This window comes from Falco punctatus (genome assembly GCF_963210335.1).
Source record: "Falco punctatus genome assembly, chromosome: 8".
NCBI classification, from domain to species: Eukaryota; Metazoa; Chordata; class Aves; order Falconiformes; family Falconidae; genus Falco; species Falco punctatus.
Genome location: NC_137588.1, coordinates 13,365,887 through 13,389,423, shown reverse-complemented (window position 1 = coordinate 13,389,423; position 23,537 = coordinate 13,365,887). Strand labels below are relative to the sequence as shown.

The window sequence follows — 23,537 nt, the reverse complement described above, 5'->3', positions numbered from 1 at the left end:
ATGGGACCTTAGAAAAGTGTTTTTCAGTGTTTTAGAGCTCACAGATTTAATTTTGCTCATCTTGAGAACCCCTTCTAAAAAGGAACAAAAAATGTTTTTTAGAGTTGTAGGGACTTTTTCCACTGTGGACCTTTAACTATTGACAACTGTCTTAAGCTATCAGCAGGTTTCAGGGCGAGCCAGAGGTTACTGTGATGGCCTAGGCCAGGTCATAGCTGAATGGAATTCTTTGATCCCACTAAAAGTTCAAAACAGTTTTTTTCCCATCTTCAAATTCTGATTCCAGTTTTAGCTGAAGCCTTTTATGTTATAGTTATAATGCAAAGGAGTCCAGAGGCTCTCCTGACAACAAAATGGACAGTACATGGAAACTGGAGAGACAGTAACAGAATAGAAAGAAAAATATTAATCTTAATATGAAATACTATTTCCTTTGAATTTTTCTTTTGAATATGTGTTCTTCATGCACGTGGTGGTATATTTACTCTTATCCTGCTTCATCATTTACTAAAGCTATCTTAATCTAACTTTTAATCCAACTACGGGGTTTCATTCTCTTATATGTTCCCCAAAGTACTTTTCTTTATATGTGATTCTCAACTTGTTTGACCATAAGAAGACAAATGTGTTTTAAAACTGTAGCATTTTCTTTTTTTTTTTTTTTTCATCTGTGCACTATTCTTCCAGAATTACTTTATTATTTTGCACCCCAAATCTGAGTGACTTGAGTGAGATCTTGCACTTGAAGTTTTGACCAGGTAAGGCACTTGGATTCAGTATATATTTGCATGGACTGGTAAATTCAGACCTTTCAGCATCCAATATGACTAAAAATAAAGCAGCTTATCTGTAAATGACTCGTGGAGTGGAGCCAATTTGAAGCTATCTCCTTTTACCCACATAGATGCACCCTAAGAAAAGGAAAATGAAGTATTTTTTTTGAAATCTAGTTGGTTTTATTTCTATTGTAATAGAATCACAGACTGAGATTTCTTTAAATTTTGGTGTCATTTTAGTACCTCTGTTTTGGGCTGTCTTACTTGTGACCATCAAAGAGATTTATGGATAGCATTGATAGATGCTAAGTCTTAATACACAGGCCCCCAAAATACATTTATCAGAGGCTTGGTGTCACACAAATGACAGACTAACCATTTCTATTTAACTGACTTCTCCTGACCTGCACTGCTCCTTGCTTTATCTGAGCTATGAGTTGGTAATTAGTAACTGCATGGTAGAACCCCATTCTCAGCATTTAAACTGTCTCTTTACTTTGTGACTGCTTCCAGTCCATTTCAGGGCAGTTAATCCATTTGATTATTGACCCAGTTAATAGTCAGTAGACTCCACTTCACTACTGACTTTGCCCTGAAGTATTGCAAACATTCCTACAGTCAGGAACAACAGACAGGAGACCTAAGAAGCTGCCAGGAGTGCTTCAGTTTGTGTTAGAGAGAATTAATCTGTTAACTATGAGAAACTTCTAATCTGTTTCAGCATGGTGACAAGCAGATGAATAAACTCTCCAAAGAAAGTGACTTAACCCACCTGCTTGTCTTTGCCCACAAATAATTGCAATTAGTCACAGCTACTAACTGTGTAAGTTACTGTTCTTCAGCTCTTATTTCTGTCTTTGTTGCTGTTTAATTAATTATCTGGGAAATTCTCATCCCATGTGTCCAGGACTGAGATGCTGGTTGTCTGTCTCTACATCTACAAGCTACAAGGTCTCAGTCTTACAACTAGAGTCCCCATCCCTGTCTTCAGCCACTTAACTTACTTGTAGCACATACTAGTGTGATTTGTAAATAGTTGGTATGTTCTAATAGAAGGCAGAATAGCCTTTGTAGTACAGCTCCAGATACTGTGATGAATGGAGCCTGGATCTAGAGTGAATAGCATGGCTTTATTTAAAAACAAACAGACAAAACCCAACACTAAGCCACAATGTGTATCTCTTGAGTAGGCAATGAATGTGGCATCCTCATGAACTGTATTAAAGCCTGCAAGATACAAGGAATAGAATATCATATAGACTGTGTCTCATTTTTAAAAAAACACATTTCATTTTAGCTAGTGCTGTTTAGAAAACAGTTGCTCTAACTGCAGAGAGATCAGAAAACTAAACAGGAAGCGTCCCTGACGCTGCTTCAGATGTCTGACTTCTACCCAGAGTGAACCCATGTGCTCTACAAGAAGCAGGAACAGCTAGCCGATTAATCCACAGGCAAGAAGAGCCTGCTCTGGGAAGATCGGGTTGCAGTCCTGCCGTTGAAGCTTTACACCACACCCCTGCAGCGTGAATTACTAGGGGAGGATCATATTCAGCACTGATTCAGGAATTCCTTCTTTCTTCAAGAACTGTTGCTAGGAGTTTGGTAAGTACTTTGTAACAGACTTTCAGTTTTACATGAGAGATATCTTTTTTTCTTTGGCTGTCAGAAAGGAGTTATCTACTGCTATGTTTTCTTTAGAATGGGTAGATGGAGTAGTCAGATGTTTAGATTTAAAGTCCAGCAATGAGTGCTGCAAAAAGGGAGACACTTTTTCTCTGTAAATCTGAAACAGCAGGACAGTGAATATACTTTAATGATTAGGAATAACACCTAATACAACTAATACAACTAATTGGTTGTCAGAATCTCAGACTAAGGTATTTAGAGCTCCAAGACAGTCCCTTGAAAAAAAGCCATCCTAAAGGTGAATATGTTAATTTTGAACTATCGCTGGAGTTTGAAAACAAGCTCTTTTTTTTAAAAAAAACAATTTCTCCATTACAGTAGCTCCAAGGGAGGCTTGATTAAGGCAAAGTGGTCTGCCAGGCTATTTCAAATCCTGCTAAAGTATGTAACATTTGAGGCAATTAATATTTTGAGAAATACAGAACATTTTAGGAAAATCAAATTAAGCTAAGGCTACTATAAGTGAATTGTACTCACAATCTATATTGAAATTCTCAAGAAACAAAAACCCCTAGAACAATGAGGAGGGTTGTGAATGAGGCTTACAGCGCTGCCAATGTAACAAACACACCACCCCCACCCACTCTGAAACCCCAGAATATTATTGGTGTTTTGGTAATATTTTACTTGGAAGGATTGACATAAACTTCATTTTTAGTAACTATGTAATGAAAAACAGTGATACAAGCCTGTATTCTTTAAAAAAAGTTTGCTAAAAGGTAAATAACTGTTTTAGAAAACCTAAATACAACTTAAATGAGGAAAAGGAACATAACAATGGGAAAAGCGGAGTAGGGAGAACAATAACAATTTGGATGGAGGCAGTATGTAGAAGGTCAATGTGACTCAGTACTCTATAAATTAGTCATCAAAGTACTTCATGGAAAACATGTAAAGATATAAACCTTCCTTCCTGAATGTCTTATGGACAGACGCAAAGACAGGAAGTCCAGCTGACAGTATAGATAGGAACAGCAAAGGCATGCTGTAGGAATTGCTAGGCACTTACTTGGGAAAAATTGTCAGCCTCTTCCCTTTGTAATCTTCTGCTCATTATTTAATTCTATTAGGAGAGAGTTTGTGATTGTCTCTGAAGACAGCAAGTATCCATATCCACAGTAAATTTATTTTTTAAGGTGAATTTGAGAATTGTAATCAAGTTTACTTTGTGTGTAATGCACACAGAGCGATGTTGAGGAGGTTATGATGATTAAAACACATTCTGCTGTGTCCTTTTCGCCTGTCAGTGTGTCTCACATGAAAGGGTTCATTAAAAAGTAGTTATATGGGCAATTACTTGATAAATCTATTTCCTGAAATTTTTGTAACTTTAATGCTGGAGAATTTCTAAGTGTGCTTCAAACTAACTTTCAGTAACCTGTGTGTTTATGCTTATGTTGTGCATTGCATAGTTTGTAATCTGTAGATTTAATGTGTTTCAGCTGTCCGGTGTAGTTATATGACCTTTAAAGTGCATTTAGCCTTTTAGTGGAGTGCTGCATTTATTAATACTGCTAATGAAACTCATTTGTTACTCATCTATCTAATATTCTAAATGCAGAATAACTGTAAGTTAAAGTTTCATAATTATCTTGACTCAAGCCAGATAGAGCAATTAATGGCACTGAATTTATCTATCCTTAATCTCATCAGAGAGTTAATTTTGAAAGTCTAATGGTAAAAACTTCTAAATTATTAGTATCTATTTTAGGGTTCAGTGACAAATCTAAAGGACAATCAGGGAGAGAATACAAAAGGAAGCAGATTTTCTGTCAGAGAGGAAATGTTAAGAGATTGGGGGGGAAAGTGGTCCAGGATATAGTGAGCCTAGGACAAAACAAAGGTCTAAAAGAACAAGCTTCCTACCAGGCTTTCGGAGAATGTGTCCAGAGCCTTTAGTTAATTTGAAATCTCACCTCTGGCTAGACCAAACCCACAGTTAGAGAAGGAGAGTTACTGGATTCCAGACCTAGCTTCCAGGACTGTTTATATGTTTCTCCAATAACCTTTCCAAGTAAAATGCATGAGCAGGAGCAGATACCAGCACTCAGATTGTCTGTTCTCCAGTACAGGGGTACCAATAGCCTTCATGCTATTCTTCTGACTTTGTGGATTTGAATTACTTTTAGGGCAGAGAACAGAGATTGCTCTCTCAGGTATATCAATGGGATTAGGATTGTTTCTGGAAGCATGAATATTAAATCTCCTCTGGGAAAAAAGAGACATTGACGCTGTCTTGCACATTCTTGGAAGCTGCCTAGCATCTACATTTACTTTAAAAAGGTGATTCTGGCAGTAACTCTCTTCTGCATTTTAAAATTAGGTAGCAGCTGCTTGAAATGCTTTGTAACTATTGTGGTTTTGTTGGTATGCATTCAGTATGTTCTGAGAATGTCTGCCAGAGGCAGTCAGAGCATGTGTACAGGAACAAGAAAATAAATTTTAAAGTAAAAAACTAGTAAAACAACAGTAAAGCTTAGGAGCCCCAAGAACTACATGACTCTTATATCCCACAATTTCAGAGCAAACTGTTCAAAATCTAGTTCCAGTACTTTCTGTTGCTCTTTGTTTGGGCTACATTGCAAACAGTTATATTTTCTCTCCAAAAACTACAAACTGATGTGAGTCTTCATATCTAAAGCTCCTCTTCACACTGAAACCAGGGAGAACTGTCTTAAAAAAAAGGGACAAATTACCTACTTCTGTGTGTTTCTTTTAGGAAACTCTTTTTACATTGCAGTAGGGACAGAGTACCCCAATGGAAAGAATGAAACAAAACCATATGGAGAATTGTATAATTCCTTTCCTCTCATAGTTATTTCACAGCAAAATGGGCTTATTTTTAGTCCTTTTAATTTTCTCTTACAACTCCTTTGTTTGGTTTCCTTAATTATTTCTGGTTGCTGTTGATACAGCTGTTCATTTTCCATCCTTAGTATTGTTTCCGTCTTCCCTGATGTGTGCTGTTCACAACTGAGTATACCTCTGAAATTAGCTGGATAATTTGATTTACTGCTTAGTGAAAAACCGAAACTAAGCTTTTGAACATGCTGACCCAGGATATGATCTGGGCACAAGATAGTTCAATCTTCCTCCAGAAAACTGAATGTTCCAAAAGAACTGATTTTAAAACAATCATAATGAAAATAGCTATTGCAGCAAGTAAATCAGAAATACAAGTATTATATGAAGGAAATACTTAGTTGGTACAGTTTTTATGAACTTCACAGAAATTAGCATTTTCTGTAAACATTTTCCTCCTTGACTTTTTCCTCTGTATTTGTACAGTCTCTAACATAATGAGGTTCTGAACAATGATTTATGCTTTCATAGGTCAGAGAAAAGGTAGTGCAGAAAGATGAGGCTGAAGTTCTCTGTGCTCTGAGACTCATCTGATGAATGCTCTAGGTCCATGGAAGCTGGCACTGCCACCAGAATAAGCAGCATGATCTATGGTGGGAGATGAAGGGAATACAACCCTTTCTTTTCTATGGCTGTGTTATTTTATGTTGGTTTTAAGCAATTGCAGGGTGATAATCTGAGGCAGTCTGAATCTGGGGGTATTCCCACTGATGGCAATTACAGCATTTCTAACCGGCGTGATGATCCAAGGCTCAAACATCTATTGCAGTAAAAATGTATGTGGTGTCTCCAGCTGAAAGATAGACAGGGTGAGCTAAACTTACCTGACAAGGCAAGGCAACTTGTATTTTGACCCTTGGTACATGTGCAAAATGTGATCAATGTCATGATGAGGTTCCAAAGGTTAACAGGTATGCTCAGAATCAGTCATGAGAGACATCAGTGTGGCAGGTAGTTCCCTCCTGTGCCTGCCTGTTGTATTTTCAGCAATTGACAGCTTTACTTCAGCGAAATCAAGTAGTTGTGTTTCTGTAGCGTGTACAATGTAAAATTACACATAAATGAGTTGTTAACGAATATACATCACTGAAATTACTCTCTCCATTAGAAAATAAGGTTGTGGTAAGTTAGCTGACCTCTAAATACATGATTATTTATCAATAAGCACAGTTGTGATTTGAAAACATGCTCTATACTTTTCCAGTCCAAGTTGCTAGGAAAAAAACAGGCTAAAGGCTTTAGAATGCTGATGTTGGGACTGATACACTGTGTCCCTAAAACCCTAATATCGCTGCTTATCTGTTTTGCTAGTAGCTTTTGTGCTCTGAGAGTAGCTATTATTAGGATGCTGAAGGCATTCCCTGTTTAGGAGTAGGACTAAATGACCAATATTTTTGTTACAAAGATGTAGTTTCTTTCCAAGTAGTACAGGTTTGAGTGTGCTAGGTTTGGTGGTTTGTTTTTTAAGATTTATGAAATTATGGAAACTAGTGATTTAGTTTAGTCTACATTTAAAAATATTTTGTTAGGAACAAAAGAGTATTTCCTTTCCCTATTAGGCTGTATATGTGGAGTGGAGATTTACCTCAGATTGTCATGTTGGATAGATGCAGTTGCCATGTTTAAATAAATAACTGGCTTATTTCCTTATTTCTGTTTGAATCGATCTTCTGTGAGGTGAAACCTGAAATTTAAATGATGTTCTCAATATGTCCTTTATGATAAGCTCATAATGTTGGATCCTGTGCCATGTGTTTTCTCTTATTTTTTTTTCCCCTGTGACTAGTAGAAGTAGCAACAAAATCATCAGTCATTCATTATAAAGGTATCACTAGTAGTTATATGATTTGATGAAGGTAAATCCAGCGTTCCTGCAAAAAGTACAGCTATTTTAAAAAATTACTCTTAATTTCAAGATGATGTTTCACTTAGACTGTTGCATCAGGTGTACTGCACTGCATGACCAGGGAGCTACAAAAATTACTTGCAGGCCACTATTGCCAAGGCATACTATCGCCATCTCTCTGCCTCCCAGAATATATCCAGTTTCCAGCTCTTGTGTGATGGGTATCATGGATGTGAGGCCCTGACTGAGCTAGGTAAGAAGAACTCAATGGCGGCGGAAATTAGGATCTGGAGCTGTGTCACAAGAGAAGCTGAGTGGAGGTAGGATGGCAAAAGTACCTGATCCCAGGTGTCAGCTGACTAGGAGAAGGGAATAAATAGGTCTTGGAGCTAAGCTGGGAAAATGAAAAACAGTTTTAAAGCACAAGCGAAAGAAGTTGATAAAGGAAAGTGAAAAGGCAAGAAAAGTCTATAGTTATGTGAAAAAAGAAAGGTGTTCTTGTGATAGGCTTACTAATTTGTTTTTTTTTTTTTTTTTGTGTTTCACTTTCAAAACACAGCATGGTGTTTTTTTCAATTAATGTATCAGTTGTGTTTGTAAAGCAGCATTTACAACCTTAATAAAACCAGAACCGACGCAGGAGTTAAAATCTGAAACAGTGACATCAGGTCATAAAACTTTTTAGCATTAAAGCTAATGAAGACCTTTGTTTTTCTAAATTTTTACTTTACTGTCCAATTTTCACTTCACTTCCCAGTTTTCACTTGGGAATTTAAGAGACTGGAATAGTGCAGCAGCAAGCCAACATTTATGTTAAATGGTGAGAGGCAGGTAACCAACTAAAACTCTCTTTTATAACAAGAAGGGATGTTGAAGTTCTTGGAGGAATCTGATGGACTCTCTGGTCTCAGGACTGATACAGACTATTAGGGCTGCTACTGTAGGGGACAGGAAGAAGAGAAGTTGGGAGTGGGAGTGGGATTTCGATAGCTCGTGCTTTAAATCAGTGATGTTTGTGTGCTAAGGATCCACAGTGGGCCGCCTTCCTTCTTGTGGAGTTACTGCGACCCTGCAAGGTTTTGCTCTGGCAGAAGCCAGTTTAAATGACAGACCAGCACTGACTCTGGGCCTTATAAAGCTAAGGCATGTAGCATCATTCTTTGTTCAGTTTACATCAGAGCCGAGGTGATAGAAATCATACTTACTTCATTCTTCATACTGACTCTGGAGTAAATGAGAAGGCATGATGCTTCAAACAGCTGTAAAATAACACATGTAATAAAATACTTTTTAAGGGAGCTCACTGACTTTGCCAGCTGGGAGACAATGCTACAGGTATGTTTAAGTAAATTTGTGTCATACAAGTATCCTAGTAAGTAGTACAAGATATCACAGGGCAAATATAATGTTTCTGAAGTATAGTGAACTGAAAAAGGTCTGCTTTTATATCAGAGGTGCTGTAATCTAATTAGACCTTTTTATCTTTAATTTTAGGCTGTGTTAAACTCAGCCTCTGAGTGTGCACATCCTATCTCCTGCTGTTCATTCCTCTGTTAACTTATATCCTTTGCCTTTCTTGTGTGCATGTGTGTGCACTTCCATTTCCTGGGCTGTCAGTGTGAATGAGTCACTTGTACAGTGTCACTTGTACAAAGTCACTTTATGCCATTTTCTAAAGCTGTCTGTTTTGGCTACTACCGGAAATGCTGGCTTTTATGTTGCTTTTTCCAGTTAGCTAGTTAGAGATAAATAACATGATGAAGAAATGCTTTCTTCTAAACATTCTGGTAACTATAGAAATTGGTGTTGAAGGGACTGCTAAGTACAAAAAAAACTCCAAAACCACCAAACAAAAAAGTTAAATATTTATATATATACACACACACACATAAAAGATCTGGCTCCAGAGGCTGGGCTGCAAACTACATGGAGAACGCACTGAGTTTTATATATGTCTATCTGTAGCAAAAAAAAAAAGATCTTGAGAGGTTTCTTGTATTTCTGTGTTTAGGTGGCAGGATAGAAAAGGCCCAAGTTATAAGAACAGGTAATAAGGATTTGTTACTGGGATCTTCTTTGATAGCTTGTGGTCTGCCTTGCCTATCTATATTCCAGCTTGAGGGAACCTAATAGCATTATTCACAAATGACAGTATTTAATTAAACCTGTAAATAAACCAGTGCCAATTATTACCCATAGACCTTTGATCTCCTTTGTCAAGTAATTCAGATGTTGTCTATTATAGATATGAAAATGTGTTGTTCAAAAGGTAGGTAGTTTGGGAGCAGTAGAGTTCCAGTTCATAAGGAAATGTCTTAGGAAGTTATGAAATTTGCATTAATGACACTTTGACGTAAAGAAAAGCCAATATTAATGCTGGACTGATTCCTGACTGTCCTAAATTAGGACCTTTGTGGAGTAAGGGGCTATATTTCCTCCCAGAGGTTTTCAGAATTTGACCTAAATAAATCAGACTGTTTAACATGACTTATTTAAACTCAAAATATTTTCTATCTTTCCCATGACAGTCTCCTTCACAAATGTACACAATTTGATCTTTTACTGAGCCAAACATCATAGATGAAGTATCTTGAATTGTGCTTTCAATATAAATACAGTAAAAATAAACAGAATATATTAAAAAAAAAGAAATAAAATCAATGTCAGAAGAGGCTTACAGCTTTAAGTTTTTGTTACTGAGCAGCTGAACTTTTTCAATTGGAAAACTTGGACTTTTCTAGAGGGTTTCGTTTTTTTAATTGAAAAAACAGTGCAAATTTCACTTAGATCGTAGATTTTACTCTTCCTTTAGGAATTATAAGAAATAAACTACAGAAGGATTTAAGCATTTCAGTACTAAAACCTTCACCCCCTTCATCCCACCTCCACCCATACCTGACACAATGTTCTAGGAATGTGTGACCTTAGGGAAAGGTTAGCAAGAAGATAAAGGAGATAGTGTTTGGTCAGTAGAATTTGCAGTAAGGCAGATAGGCAGTTATACAGCCTAAATTTTTCCTCTTAGGAAATTGCCCAAGCATCAAGAAGCCCTACTTTTGACAAGGTACTCTTTTGAGGGAAATGTAGGTGTTCAGTGGAAAAACAGAAATACTGTAGATTTTTGTTCTCTGTACAAATGCACTAATTTATCCTCATAATGTCACAGTGGCAATTACATATGGTAGCTCATGATACAAAAAATTCTATTTTCATACGAAAAAGAGAATCTTACTGAAGTTTTCCATTTCCGGCTGATTGTTTCCTATATTTTTCTTCTGCTTGGGAACAAGGTTTTGGAACTATTTGATAACTGAGTAAAAATGGATTGCTACATTTTGCAGTCTAAATCTATACTCTGTAGATTCCTGGAAGATGGAATTGAGGCCTCAGCTTGGGGTCATCCAAAAGCAAATTTAAGTAGAGTTTTCCTGAACTAGTGAGAGTTTTGCTGTCATGTTTGGAAAAACTCGAATATGGAAAAGAACCCAGGAGCAAACTTGGAATTAATCCATGAGCATCTGAGGTTGTGGATAATTTGCAAGTTCCTTTATGAAGGGTCACAACTATACCAATGATTACAAATTAAAACTTCTAAGGAAAACAATGCATATTTCCCCTTTTTGAGACGTCATTGCTTGCTAGTGTTTTCTGATGTACCATAGTAATGATTTATTCTAACTTCATTGACAGAGAAAAGTTTAATCTGTTAAAGATGACTTCTATTAATGTCACCTGCTACTTCAGCATCATGTCTTTAGCCTTTCTGCTATAAAGCTGTATCCTAAGCACAGTGACATGTCATCTGCTCCCATAGCCTGTCCTGCCCTCACTGTTTTAGGTGATGCAGACATATTATCTTCACAGGCATGTTAACAAAACCACTAAAGACAAAACAGTGTCTGAAGGCTAGGAACGTCCTAATCCTTAGATCTTTAATTTCCATTAAATTAATATTAATTAACTTAGCCAAAGCTTAGTATTGTACTTTAAGAAAAGAGGGTATCTATTGGGAATCTATCTGTTGGTAGCTAAAGGAGATAACTGAGCCTGTTGTCTAATTAAAACCCTTACGGAACTTGTAGTTAGTTGGAAAATATGTATTTCTAAAAAAGTTAAAACAAAACTTTTCTAGAGGTAATCTCATATGTGCATGCATAACCTCATCTTTGGCAACTTGAATGTGCTGGCTGCCATGGAATAAAAGTTTTCTTTGTGGAATGACTATGGTTGTACTGGTTCTATGCGAAAAATAATAGCTCTGCACTTCAGTGAGGTATTTAATATTAAAGGCATCTACAAGATACAAAATACTTCTTAAAGCATCGAAGCCCATGCTGCAAAAAATCCAGACTCCGGTGAAATGCAACTTACACAGAGGTCTGGGAACTTGGTAACTATAAATTGATGAAATATTTGTTAAAAATAGAATCCTATGCTTGTGGAAATGAATCTAGTATCTGCAGACAGAGTGAAACTTATTTGGAAGGATTGGACATGCCAGCCAATTATACAATGTGTAAAACTGATCAGGACATTAAGAGTATGAAGTGTTAAATTTTAATCATTTATGTGTTCTGGGAGGTGATTTTGATTGTGGCTTGAAAGTAAAGCAATGCCTCTGATTTGTACTGAAGATGGGATAGGAGACTTGAAATCAGCTGAGCATAACTATAAATCCTGTCTTGTTTTTCGTTGTGCTAACAATATAATTATATTAACATAGCTCACATTATTTCCAAAGCTTCTAGTTTGTATAGCTACCTACGTGTGACTATGAGCTACCCTGCTAATGACTTTTGAAGAGCATTCAAAGAATTTGATTAAAGTGTATATTGTCATTTATATGTTATACAGGAAAGATGAAAGGAAGAAAGAAGGGATGTTCCTTACCTTTAACCTTTATCTTGCTCTTCGTCTGTATCACTGGGCATGCAACTCCTGACTTAGATGATGGCGAAGAGGATGTTCTGGGTAAGAGGTTACAAAATGACACAAAACTATCTCAAACAACAACTGCTATGTTAAAATGCACTGTAGATGCAATTCTGTAGTTGCGTTTTTTCTGGGAAACTTCTGAAACTGGAACTAAGCTACAAGGTTACTAAGCACTGGTTCCTAACTAACAGGGCAATGCTTAGAATTTTGCCTTCTCTGATGGCTTTTGTTTCCCATGATTTTTGGACCTTATAATCCTAACCAAACATTATGTTAGATATCAAGATTATTCCCTTAAAGCTCTTTACGACCTCTGTAAAAGTTCAATGTTTGCAAAAAGAACATGCAGCTGGTAAACTCAGGTTTTATCTCCCCATGCAAATGGGCAGAAACATGATTAATAACATTGTAGACTCATGTTAACTCTCCTGTGCACAGCTCGAGTCACATTTAATTTACAAAGTTTGGTCTAACGATGATGCAACTACTACCCTAGTTGTTTTTCTGGGCCTTGAAGAAGCTCTTTGTATAGCCCTAAGTGACTTGAGAGTGCTGGATAAGTAAAACTTCATCAGTTAGAGATTTTTAATCTCATTAATAAAAATAATGTCAGAAGCGTGACTGTTAGAACTGGGGAGGTTCTAGGATTCTTACCATTGTAAGATCATTGCTTACTTTAACTTCACTGAAATTAAGTGAGGTGGATCAAACTTCTATACTGGATATTGTTGTGAAAGATCTTTTAATTTCCTCCCAGAAAATTCTGAGGCAACAGATAAGGGAAAAGTACACTTTTTGTGCTGTACTAAAATATTATTCTCTCCTCTGAGACAATTATTTAAAATTGTGATGTCTGTCTTAAGCTACAGAGAACTACGCAGTGGTTACTTTTCCCATTTGAAAAGTCTGATTTTGAAGCCTAGCTGGGAATGCAGCTAAGAGAAAACTTTTATTGATGTTGGCACTCTACTTGATCTGTCTATGTCTTGTCTGATTTTTCATCCAGATTATTTCTTTATATCAGACTTTTGCATCACTGTTCCTTGAGACAAAAATATTAATTCTGCATAATCATGGCTATACTACAAATGAAACTAGTGCTCTAGGACTGTCACAATTAGTCACTACAATTTAAGATGCACACTGTTCCACATTAAGTGTATGCTGAACATAGTTATGTAGTCGAGACTGCTTCATACAGAATAAATTTGTTTCTCTTTAATATTTCAATGAAATTACATATTTAATTTATGTACTTCTCTCTGAAGTATATAAATGCCCTTCTTGTTTGAGGGCAAAGTCATGTTTATCTTCACTCTGCCCTGCAACTAATAGTTTTATAAAAATCCTTAGTCTGCTTGAAGTTCATGAAGACCAAATTGTCTTGCTTGTTAAAATAACACTTCACCACCAGAACAAGGAATCTACTGGATTCATATTTTTCCTCTAGTTACTTTGTTTGTAAAAGACAATAAGAAGATAATCCTAAGGAAATTAATCGGCATTATTTTATCTTTGGTTATTTCACAACCATTTATTTAAGATTATGCAACCAGTAACTGATTTAGGATGAGGAACAGTTCTGAACTTTTCGGCTTGTATGCCAAAGTAAAAAACAATCAAAAGTGATGCTTAGAAATTAAACTAGGACTCTGTTTTTGTGACAACTGAAGACTTGCTTGGAGTGTTTACAAAAAAATTATTGTTGCAGTACTCTTTTTCTATAAAACAATTAGGTAGTTGGTAATTAAAATCATATTTGTGGTTTCTTAAGAGTGAAAATCTGATCTCTGTTGAATTACAGTGAGTAACAGTAGAAATTCTGTAGGCTGTGATTTCACTAATAGCATTTATTTTCTGAGTTAGATGGTTATAAAATATTGACATACTTCAACGTAGAATTGAATTAGTTTCACATATTAAAGGATAAAATAGGTTGTATGCATCCATTATTTATAATATCATACTTTTTGATCACATTGGGTACAAATGCTTTGTGAATTTGAGGGTTTTTTTGTCTATTAGTATTTAAATTACAGCAATAATTAAGGTTGCAAGTCAAGTCCAGTGGAATAAAAAAGGATTCTCAATTTGTTCTCTCCTGGCAAAACCTGTAATTCTTTCCACCAATAAGTAAGGTTAATAACAAAAATAAAAGATGTAAAATCACTAGTTTGTATATTGCTCAATAATACCATATGTGGTTGGGAGCACTTTAGTTGATGTTCCAAAGCCTGAAGAAAATGACTCACAAGTTCAATATGCTTCTTACTTGACTGTGAAAATTTATCAAGAATAAATGTGACTGCTTAAAGAAAGGGTAGGAAACACATGGGTAGGAAGAGCACTGAACAGCGTGTGGGTGGGAAGCTGTCAAACTGACAAAGACGGAGAAAGAAGAAACAGCTATTCATTAGTGACAAGGTGCTCAGTATTGATATCACTTATCAAAGAGAGACACTTACAAGAAAGCCTGCAAAAATGACAACATATCTTTATAATTGAGGATAACCACAGAAACTCTTATAAGGTTGAGAATCCATAACCTAAGCTAACAAAACCAGAAAGTATTTTATACAAAAAGTCAGAAATATTACAGTTTTACTTCTTCCCATTTAATTTATATAGTTCTGTTCTGAAAAGCAGCTCTACAATAATACTGTTGTCTTTCATATTTATTGTGCTGTAGCTATAATACAGAAACTAGTTCACTTTCTAATTAAAAGGATGTATTTTTAACAACCAGCGCTGCAGATTATTCCTAAAAGTCTGAAAGTCATATTATGCTTACAGCCTGGGGAAAAAAGTATTGGTTTTACTTGTATTAGCGTAAGAGGATTAGACACATTATTCACTACTGGTTTTGTAATATTAGACTGCTTACTGGTAAAGCGGTAACAGTGCTGTGCACTGATCATGTAAGGTCCAAGTGCTCAGGGCTACAGCATGACTAACTGGAGATTATTAGAAGTCTCAATGAAATTTCTGCGTGTTAGTTAATAGTGGCTCTTCATGTGTTAAATACAGTGTCTTGAGTTGCGGAAGTTGCCATGTAAATGACAGCAAATGTGAGAATGTCTGTGCTGTGTAGAAACAGTCTTGGCTAGTATCCTGTTTCTGACAGCTGCCAAAAGTAGGAAAACAGAAGGAATGGAGGAAGAAAGTAGTGACATAAAATACCTGCACTAAACTCATGCTCATTGTGAGCCATTTCATCAGCATTACTTCGGACTTACCACAGTATGGAGTGGAAAGATTGTTAAGCCAGAGCAGCGGACAATTAGCGCCTTCTGTTATGAAAACATATGTAGCTGATGTAACGGAGTCATTATATTAAAAAGTTGAAGAGCGTGAGGAGAGGGAGGAGAGGAGGTTTTGCTTTGCTTTATTTTGGTTTTAGTATGGTGAATAATAACTTTTGTGTGACAGGGAGCATCAGCTCTAACCATTACTTGATGTATTTCTGTCAAAACAAACTCAGTGTTATTGGTCTAGGGTAGTACAGTCCTGTAATTCTGTAGACTAAATTTCTTTGGACCAGATGCCTAAATTCAATGAGTAATAAATATCCAACCTGGTCAGGTCCAATGTGGAAGATTAAACTCATTTGCTTTTTAAAATGACAAATGCAACATGCTATACATAAAAAGGAGAACTGATGCATTTATAAATATGAGGTAGAAAATAACTGTTGAAGCACCAGTATAACAGGGTTATAGTTGCTAGGAAGTAAAAGGAAGTTGCAGAGCATTACAAAAATAATGCAATATTGTAAAAAAAGGCAAGTAATTCTGTGTTGTATTAAGCAAAAAAAAAAAAAAAAAAAAAAAAAGGATAAAAAAAAAAAAGGATAATTATTCCACTCTATTTGGCACCAGTAATGCCTCAGGTAAAGGATTCTGTTCAGCTCTGAGCAGCATACCTTTACAGTAATTCAGATCAATATGAAGAGATCCAAATGAGAGTTGAAAAAGGGTTAGAAAGCAAGGATAATAAAAAGATTGGAAGAAAGGAGTTGATTTAGTATAGAAATAATTAAAAAGAGACTAAAGCTATCAGAAAGAAAGTAGAGCAGAAGTGGCCTACTGAAAAGATGCAGTAAGTGCTACGGGACTACTGCACTACAAAGGCTTCAAGCAGCCTAGGAAGGAGCTGAACCTGCAGACTCCAAAGTAAAGGTTGAGAGTGCAGGAAGCCACTTTCTGTCCTGCATCAGTGTTGAATTGCAAGACACGAACGTTAGATTAGAAAATCAAAACAAATTTGCTATATATATGGTTTTAAATTATTCTGTCTGTGCACTAAAGGAAGTACAAAATAAATAATATGTAATAAAGAATATTTAGTCTGTATATCATAAAAAAGGCTTGTCTTGCAAGAAGGGCAGTGAAATCCTGGAACTGACTGCTTCAGGTTGCTAGGAACTGACTGACTGCTGGGAATTTTACTTCACTGGAGTTTTTTTAAGAACAATTTGGACAGCTGTCAGAAAAGGTCTCAAGGTATTTATCCCATAGAAATATGCCAAAACTTGAATAAGAAACTCCATGAAAGTTTGTTCCAACTTCCTTTCCACGTTTCTATTGAAGAATATTCACTGACCTTCCTGACAGATACTGTCTCTAAATGTTATAGCCTGTGTTCTTTACACGGGACCCAAAATGTAGTAGGAACAATCTCTTCTACTGTTCAAGAGCAGAGGAGAAGGTCTTATACTAGAGAATTGGTTTTCTCAGGGTATATTCCATGTGCAACATGAGTACAGGCAGATTTGTATGCATTCAGACCTACGGGCCAAACGTGCTTGCCTTCTCATCTACTGCTCTAACCTGAGAAGGAGAGCTAATTTTATATCAGCTGTGTGGGTTAAGTGTTCCCAGGTGTAAAATAATGGGGAAGAGTTCTTTCACTGTTCCCAGACACAAGAATGATTCAGTTCCCATGAATCCCTTTGAGACTTCTTTTTTCGAGTCACTTGGTTATTGTTCATAGTTGGAGGGTTTGGCCCCTGGGGGTTTCACAGGGTACAGATTTTAGTCAAAGAATGGTAACTTTCTAGCACTCCTAAGAAAATAAATGTCTGATTGCCAAAAAGCGTGACACAGATAGTCTGTTTGCAGCAGATGTCAGTACATCTGACTGGTAACAGTGTCACTGTGACTGCAGAGGAAAGGCCTTAGGAGGTAAGCAAAACAATGTTCTGTGGGTTTGATGGGAAATAAGCAAGGAGTTGAGACCAGAAAGTTCCCAAGATAAACTCTACTGAGCCATTTGCTCATCATCCTTGTGTAGTTTTGCAACTACGCTTGCACACTATTTCTGTTTTCATAGCCCACAACATTCATGTGGCATAATGTAGCAAGCAAAAAACAAGCTGACATAACCTTATGTCTGAAATTCCAGTAGTTAGGAAACCTAGTAAGTTTTCACAAACTCTTGTAGACTGAACTGGGTCACTGACACAGGTCAAGTAGATCTCATTTCTTGTCTGCCAAGAAAATAACATGTTTTATAAACTAGCTGCCAGCGCTCACCCCAACTGCATCTGAGTTGGATCAGTTTCTGTGGAACTCTGAATGTTTAATTTTACCGTTTCAGGAGTTCTTCCAAAAGTTACTGAGAACTTTAATGTTTTGAAGGCATTTTTTCCCCTATTACTGGGTGGGGGAATTCCAAAATTTCATTTTGTGATGCAGTATCCTCTCAAATTTTCAAGTTGAGCCTTTTTAAATCCCTTCCAAAGGATTCCCAAATCTGTTGGAGAAATTTAGACCTTTGAGGTCCAACTTGCAATTTCTTCTGACTTCTAAATCCTAATTCTTCATGGACTCAGAAAGACTCAGATAAGGAAACTGGCAAGAAACAAAATTCAGAAATCTGTTTTAGAGACTGAATATTGAACGAGAATTTTGGAATTAGCCATCCTAATCTGTATTTTAACATCACATTGTCCATTTTTGGAAGACCTAATTGTGTGCCACAATTTTTGTGTTGATGGTGATTGTGTAATAAAGTTTGTTAATTTTTTAAGGATTTAAATGCTATGAGATAAACTATTTTAGTGCTGAAAATTGTTTCTTTCCTGTAGGTTTAATAGTTATAAGTGGCTAAAATGGAATAAAATTGGTAAACTTCCATTGACCTCAGTATTTATGAGGATTATATCAGCTGTGCATTTAATTTAAAAATAATATAATAAGGGCAATTTTATATGTTAAAATTAGGTATCCACTGAGCAGGTAGGTAGTAGCTATACAGATTTTCTTTTTTCCATGTCATAAAGCCTGATTTTTGTGGATTCTTGTAATTAAAACTGGAAACTTAATCTAGTTACTAGTAGGAAGCTGTGTAAACAGATCATGTAAACTCTTCTCATTCATTTTTTTTTTTTTTAAATCCTGTTTGCTGGATGACTGCAAAGAGCATGGATAGATACTTTTCATATACATGTTAAGAGACATCATTGTTCTGGTAAGCTCTGGGAGAATGAATGAATAGAAAATTTCAGGTCTGTTCTTTTGGCTGCTATTGCAAGCACACAAGCTCTGTAAGTCTTTCAAAATCCTCTAGGGTGAAATAGTTCCTTGAAAAAGCAAACCAGGAAAATATATTCAACCATATATTGATAAGGGAACAGTATCACAAACTGCATCATCAGTCAGAATTTCCTTATAGACGTTGACAGTATAAAAGTATGCTAGTGTTGTTCTTCACGGTACACATCTGATAGTTTCTAGAAAACATTCCCTGACCTAGTAATGTATATTGGAATACATAAAAATGACACGGTTTGAAAAGATACAGTTTCTTTTTGCCTTAACTTTCTAGTTGGGTACTTAGCTCTTGAAAGCTCTAATGTAAGAACAGTGACATCAAATAAAATAAGACAATATGATGACCTTATGATTGTACCAGTAAAGTGTAATCTGATAGGGGAATGGTGCCCTCTGCAGGGCTGCCTTGCTTAGTTCTTCCTGCACTGTTCACTACGAGATGTTTTCATGAGCTATGTTCACTATTAGAAATGCATGGACCTGAGCACAAAGAACCCTCTTTCTGCTTTTTTTCATGCAGGAATAGCCATTATGGTTTTAGGAGCTACTAGGATTTTCTCGATGTGTTTGTTGTTCAGAATTTCTCAGTAGCTCCTGTGACTAAGCCACTATCCATAGCTATTTAGAGGTTTATGATGAGGAGTTGAAATTTTTAATGTGAGCTATTTTGATTGAAAATCGAAACCACACATTTGGTTTGATTGAATGGATTTTGTGTTCCAATGCAGATGATGATTTTCTTTTTACGTCTATGGTTATGTGTTCAGAGTGTTACAGGCAGATGTTATGCAGTGCCTCTCTAGCAGAAGACACGAGCAATCTCATTTTGAAGTTACACTGTGTAGTGAAGCTAAATAGCTTAATAACAGATATTCTCCTTCTCTATATTACAGGTGCTGCTTTGCCACCACTGAAAGTGGGGCATTCAGTCTGTGCCATGAAAGCAGATGAAGGTCCATGTAAAGCAATTCACATGCGCTATTATTTCAATATTCAAAGCCGTGAGTGTGAAATATTTGAATATGGTGGATGCCACGGGAATGAGAACAACTTTCTAACGCTGGAAGAATGTCAGAGGAAGTGTGTGGTAACAGGCCAGTACCCATTCTTTTATCCTTCTATCAGTTCTTCATTTGCATCTGTTATTTCTCATCAACAAACTGTATGAATTTTGGAAGTAGAGACCCTCTTCAGTGCCTATTAACACAGTAATGTGGTGCCTCTAATTATATTCCCAAATATTACACTAGGCTGTAGTCATCTGAATTATTGTGCATTAATTAAAATAAATTGTGTAAAATAAAAAGTTCAGGATATGGAAAGTGTGAATTTTTTTAGTGGACCTGTGGAATAGAGACACCAGTGCGAGAAAGCTTATTTTCTAGCTAGAGCCCCATTTTAAATGAGTTCTTAAAGGGAAACTGATGTTGAGGCTGGGCTAAGCTGGTGAGCAGCACAGATGTTGTTTATTGCTTTCAGAGTATCTAACATAATTTTTGATCCCAGGTTTCTCCTTCACTTGAGAAGCTGATAGGAGTCCAGAATCTTGGACATTTGCTATGATTCAATGTAATTAGAACTACAGTAGTAAATAATTCTAACTAAAAATGTGAATTATAGCTATTTGTCATAAAAGATCTGTTTTATTGAAACCTCATCAATTAATCGTTAGAGAGAGGAAAAGAAGATGCAAAATATGATACACAGTAGAATACGCAGAAGTGCCTTGTGAATGCTGTTTTTGCTATTAAAACTGATCCTTGTCATTAACTAAGGCATTCAGGCTTGTGAAAGTAACTAACTCCTGTTCCTCACAGGAGCGTATGAAAGAAGATTCTTAAATTGGAAGTTAATGCCAGTGGAGCTAGAAATTTGAAAAGTTCATATTTTTAGAGACGAAAGGAATTAAAGTCTTATTGAGAATTTCTTCTGGATACCTAATATGGATCTTGCACTCATGGGAATTAGTTGGAATGTGTCTGGCTGTGTAAACAGGAAGCGAGAGTGAAGGAGCTACTGGGGGGGGGGGTAACAGAAATACAAAGAAAATTCCAGAATAAAAAGCTCATCAGAGGTGTGTGATAACCTTCAGATAGTATACCAACTATGTGTTTTTTTCCCCAAGTGAATTCTTATGTTGGATGTTCATTTATTTAGACTTTGAGGTAAGACAGAAGGATTAATTCTCAATAGAAAATACTTTTCAGTCACGTATGCCTGACATACACGACACACATGCCCAGCAGCAAAATATGTCATTAAGTGTTACTGAGCTCAAGACAGTGATACTGAGCAATCCTGCAGTAGAGAACAGTTTACAGGTTATTCTGAGAATATGTGACACAATCAGATTGTTAATCTTTCCTGCCTGTTAGACATGTGCCCTGGTAGCACCCTACAACTGTGCAGATCTCTGTAGGTGTCACTTTGTTTGCCCTATTTTCATAATTTATTCCAGCCCTGGGCCTTTCCATAAAACTGGAAACTGCTGGTATGTTATAGGTACTGAGATGCTGGTAATGCTGATGTGCTATAGGTACTGAGTTGCTTTGCAGGATATAAATTTGTACCTTCTAGGATTAGTATAGGTTGCTTTCAAGCACAGCAAGTTTATATATGTTACAAAAAATACTTTGAGAAATTTCAGTTCAGAAAGTTGATTCCAGAAGCTCCTTTTTGGATTTTCTGACCCAAACAGACTATATGTATAAGACAACCTCATTTATAGCATTGTGCTTTGTTTATAATAAATGTAAATGTCTCTATTCCCATCTCCCTTCCCTTCCAGAATTCACATCTATGTAGTATTTAGATCAGGCCTTAAAACTGTTACATTGTCTGTTTCACAACACATCTGTATTTCCTGATAAAAATTACTATGGTTTATGTCACTAAATTTATTCTAGACATCCAAGTAGGTAACCTGTCTCCCATTCTGCCATTGACAGCTTCCAGCAAGATTCACTAATGAGCCTCAGAGATCAGATGTGCTCCAAGGAAGAAGTGACAAGAGTCAGTCACAGTCTTGCTCTGTTTTCAGGAGTCACATATAAGTAAAAGCAGTGCTAATGATATTAAAATCAGGTATATCTTGAAATGACATCCCATTGAGGAAAAATGATATGGAAATCATAACTCCTTAGTTACTAAAAAACATAATCCAGCATTTCAAGTAAAAAGAAAAAGAAAAAAACATGGCATAGAGAAAAACATCTTCCTGAATAGAAATATCTTGCCCTAAATGCAAGCACACACAAAGTCAGTGAAATTTTGTCCTACTTGAATCTGAAATGGGACTCCAGCCAACTCTTGATGAACTGACTGAGAAGGGAAAGAACATTCATACAAGCAATTCAGTTTCTTTTCATGTTGAAGTCTCAGATACTACTAGAAGTGCAGATTACTAATTTGGTGCTCATATACTGGTATTTGTTTCTCTAAAATTCAGTTAGGATAAAAACTATTTCCAATATTTTTCTTTTTCCAGACTATACTGTTTTTGTCTTAGATTCTTCACACCTGATTAAAGAGAATACATACAGCAGTAAGATAGAATTAAAGTAATAAGTTTTTAAATAATCATAAGAAACTACTGGATAGGAGCAGATGACAGTTCTTGGCAGAAAATCATACAAAGAAATTCATTACACAGGTAATGGAAGTTCAGGGTTGTGCTTAACCAGTATACAAAACTAACACAAAAATGTTTTGCTCCTTTTCTATCTGTTGTTTTGTTCTTACATTTCTACAAATTGTCTTATCAAAAGTTCTAGCTGTTCATTATGTTTGGGAACTGAACCCTACAATATTTAAGGAGAGCAAATAGCTTTGTGCTGATTATAGCACAGCTTATAAAATCAGTTACAGATTTCAGATTTCTTGTATCAAGGCCTGAGTGATAATTCTGGTATCTCTGTATCTGGGTCATTTTCTCCAACCAGAATATGCCAGTTTTAGTGCTTGTCAGTAGAGAATGTAGGGTTGTGGTGCTTGAAGCTTAAAAGGCATGAGTTGGTGTTGCTTCCAATTTGGGCCAAAGGTTGCCACCCACCAAACTGGGTGTAGAAGACTTACATTTGTTGTTTGGTAATCATCACTCCTGTAAAGGTTTATGGCTAAAGAAGCTGATGTCCTTCCTCTACTTGACCCAGACTAGGAAGATTTTTGAGTATTAATTAATACTACTTTTTTCTATATGGTTATCCGGAAGATATATGTATCAGAATTGAAAGATGACATTTTTGTGAGTGTTCAAAACATATTAACATAATTTTAAGGAGTTAAAAATTATTCAAATTGTGGCATTAATATTTTGCATAGTAATCATGTTTGTCTGACAAATGGCCTTTATAGACTTAAAATTCTTCCTTTGTCATATGACTTCCATGAGTCATAAGCTTGTATAATGGATTTAACTGATGATTTTTTTCCCCCTATGGTTAGCCAGCTTAAAAGTTACTTTCTGTATTTATTAAATTTTCATCACAGAAGTTGATGACACTTGCTGCTGAATCCAACAGTTAATACATACATATAAGTTTAAAGAATGAATGTTGGGAATATCATTCTAAGAGAACAACCTTCCTTAAAATACATTTTCTTCACTTCTACAGTGTTCTGTTTAGAAAATTATGATTAATCTTTTTCAAGATGAAAAGTGGAAAGTTAATTTTTCTTGATTAGCATTCAGTGTCAGAAAGACCTGGGATCTAGGATGTGAAGCTAGTGTGTTTTATTCTGTCACGAGGTTGGCTTTTGGTGCTTTACATCTGGTGTCTGGCTTTGGGTTTCAGCTGGACCCACAGCATTTTTGCCATGTTTGGAGCAGGGTTGTCTGCAGGACTGCAGCTGCCAGTATCTCTTCCAAAACATGCAGCT

General features: G+C 36.2%; 1 protein-coding gene across 5 annotated transcripts in view; it reads left to right on the top strand.

Moving 5' to 3' along the window:
• The first annotated feature begins 1,814 nt into the window (after nt 1-1,814).
• Nucleotides 1,815-23,537, top strand: part of TFPI (tissue factor pathway inhibitor) — a 36,204-nt gene continuing 14,481 nt past the window's right edge. Inside the window, exons 1-4 of one of the 5 annotated variants that reach the window (XM_080398408.1) lie at nt 1,815-2,378; nt 7,928-7,997; nt 12,025-12,141; nt 19,553-19,753. In XM_080398408.1, coding sequence (XP_080254534.1) covers nt 7,988-7,997; nt 12,025-12,141; nt 19,553-19,753 — 328 coding nt within the window. In that variant the 5' untranslated portion in view covers nt 1,815-2,378; nt 7,928-7,987. The remainder of the gene's footprint in view (nt 2,379-7,927; nt 7,998-12,024; nt 12,142-19,552; nt 19,754-23,537) is intronic. The other 4 variants (XM_080398409.1, XM_080398407.1, XM_080398405.1 and 1 more) reach the window with 4 other exon arrangements.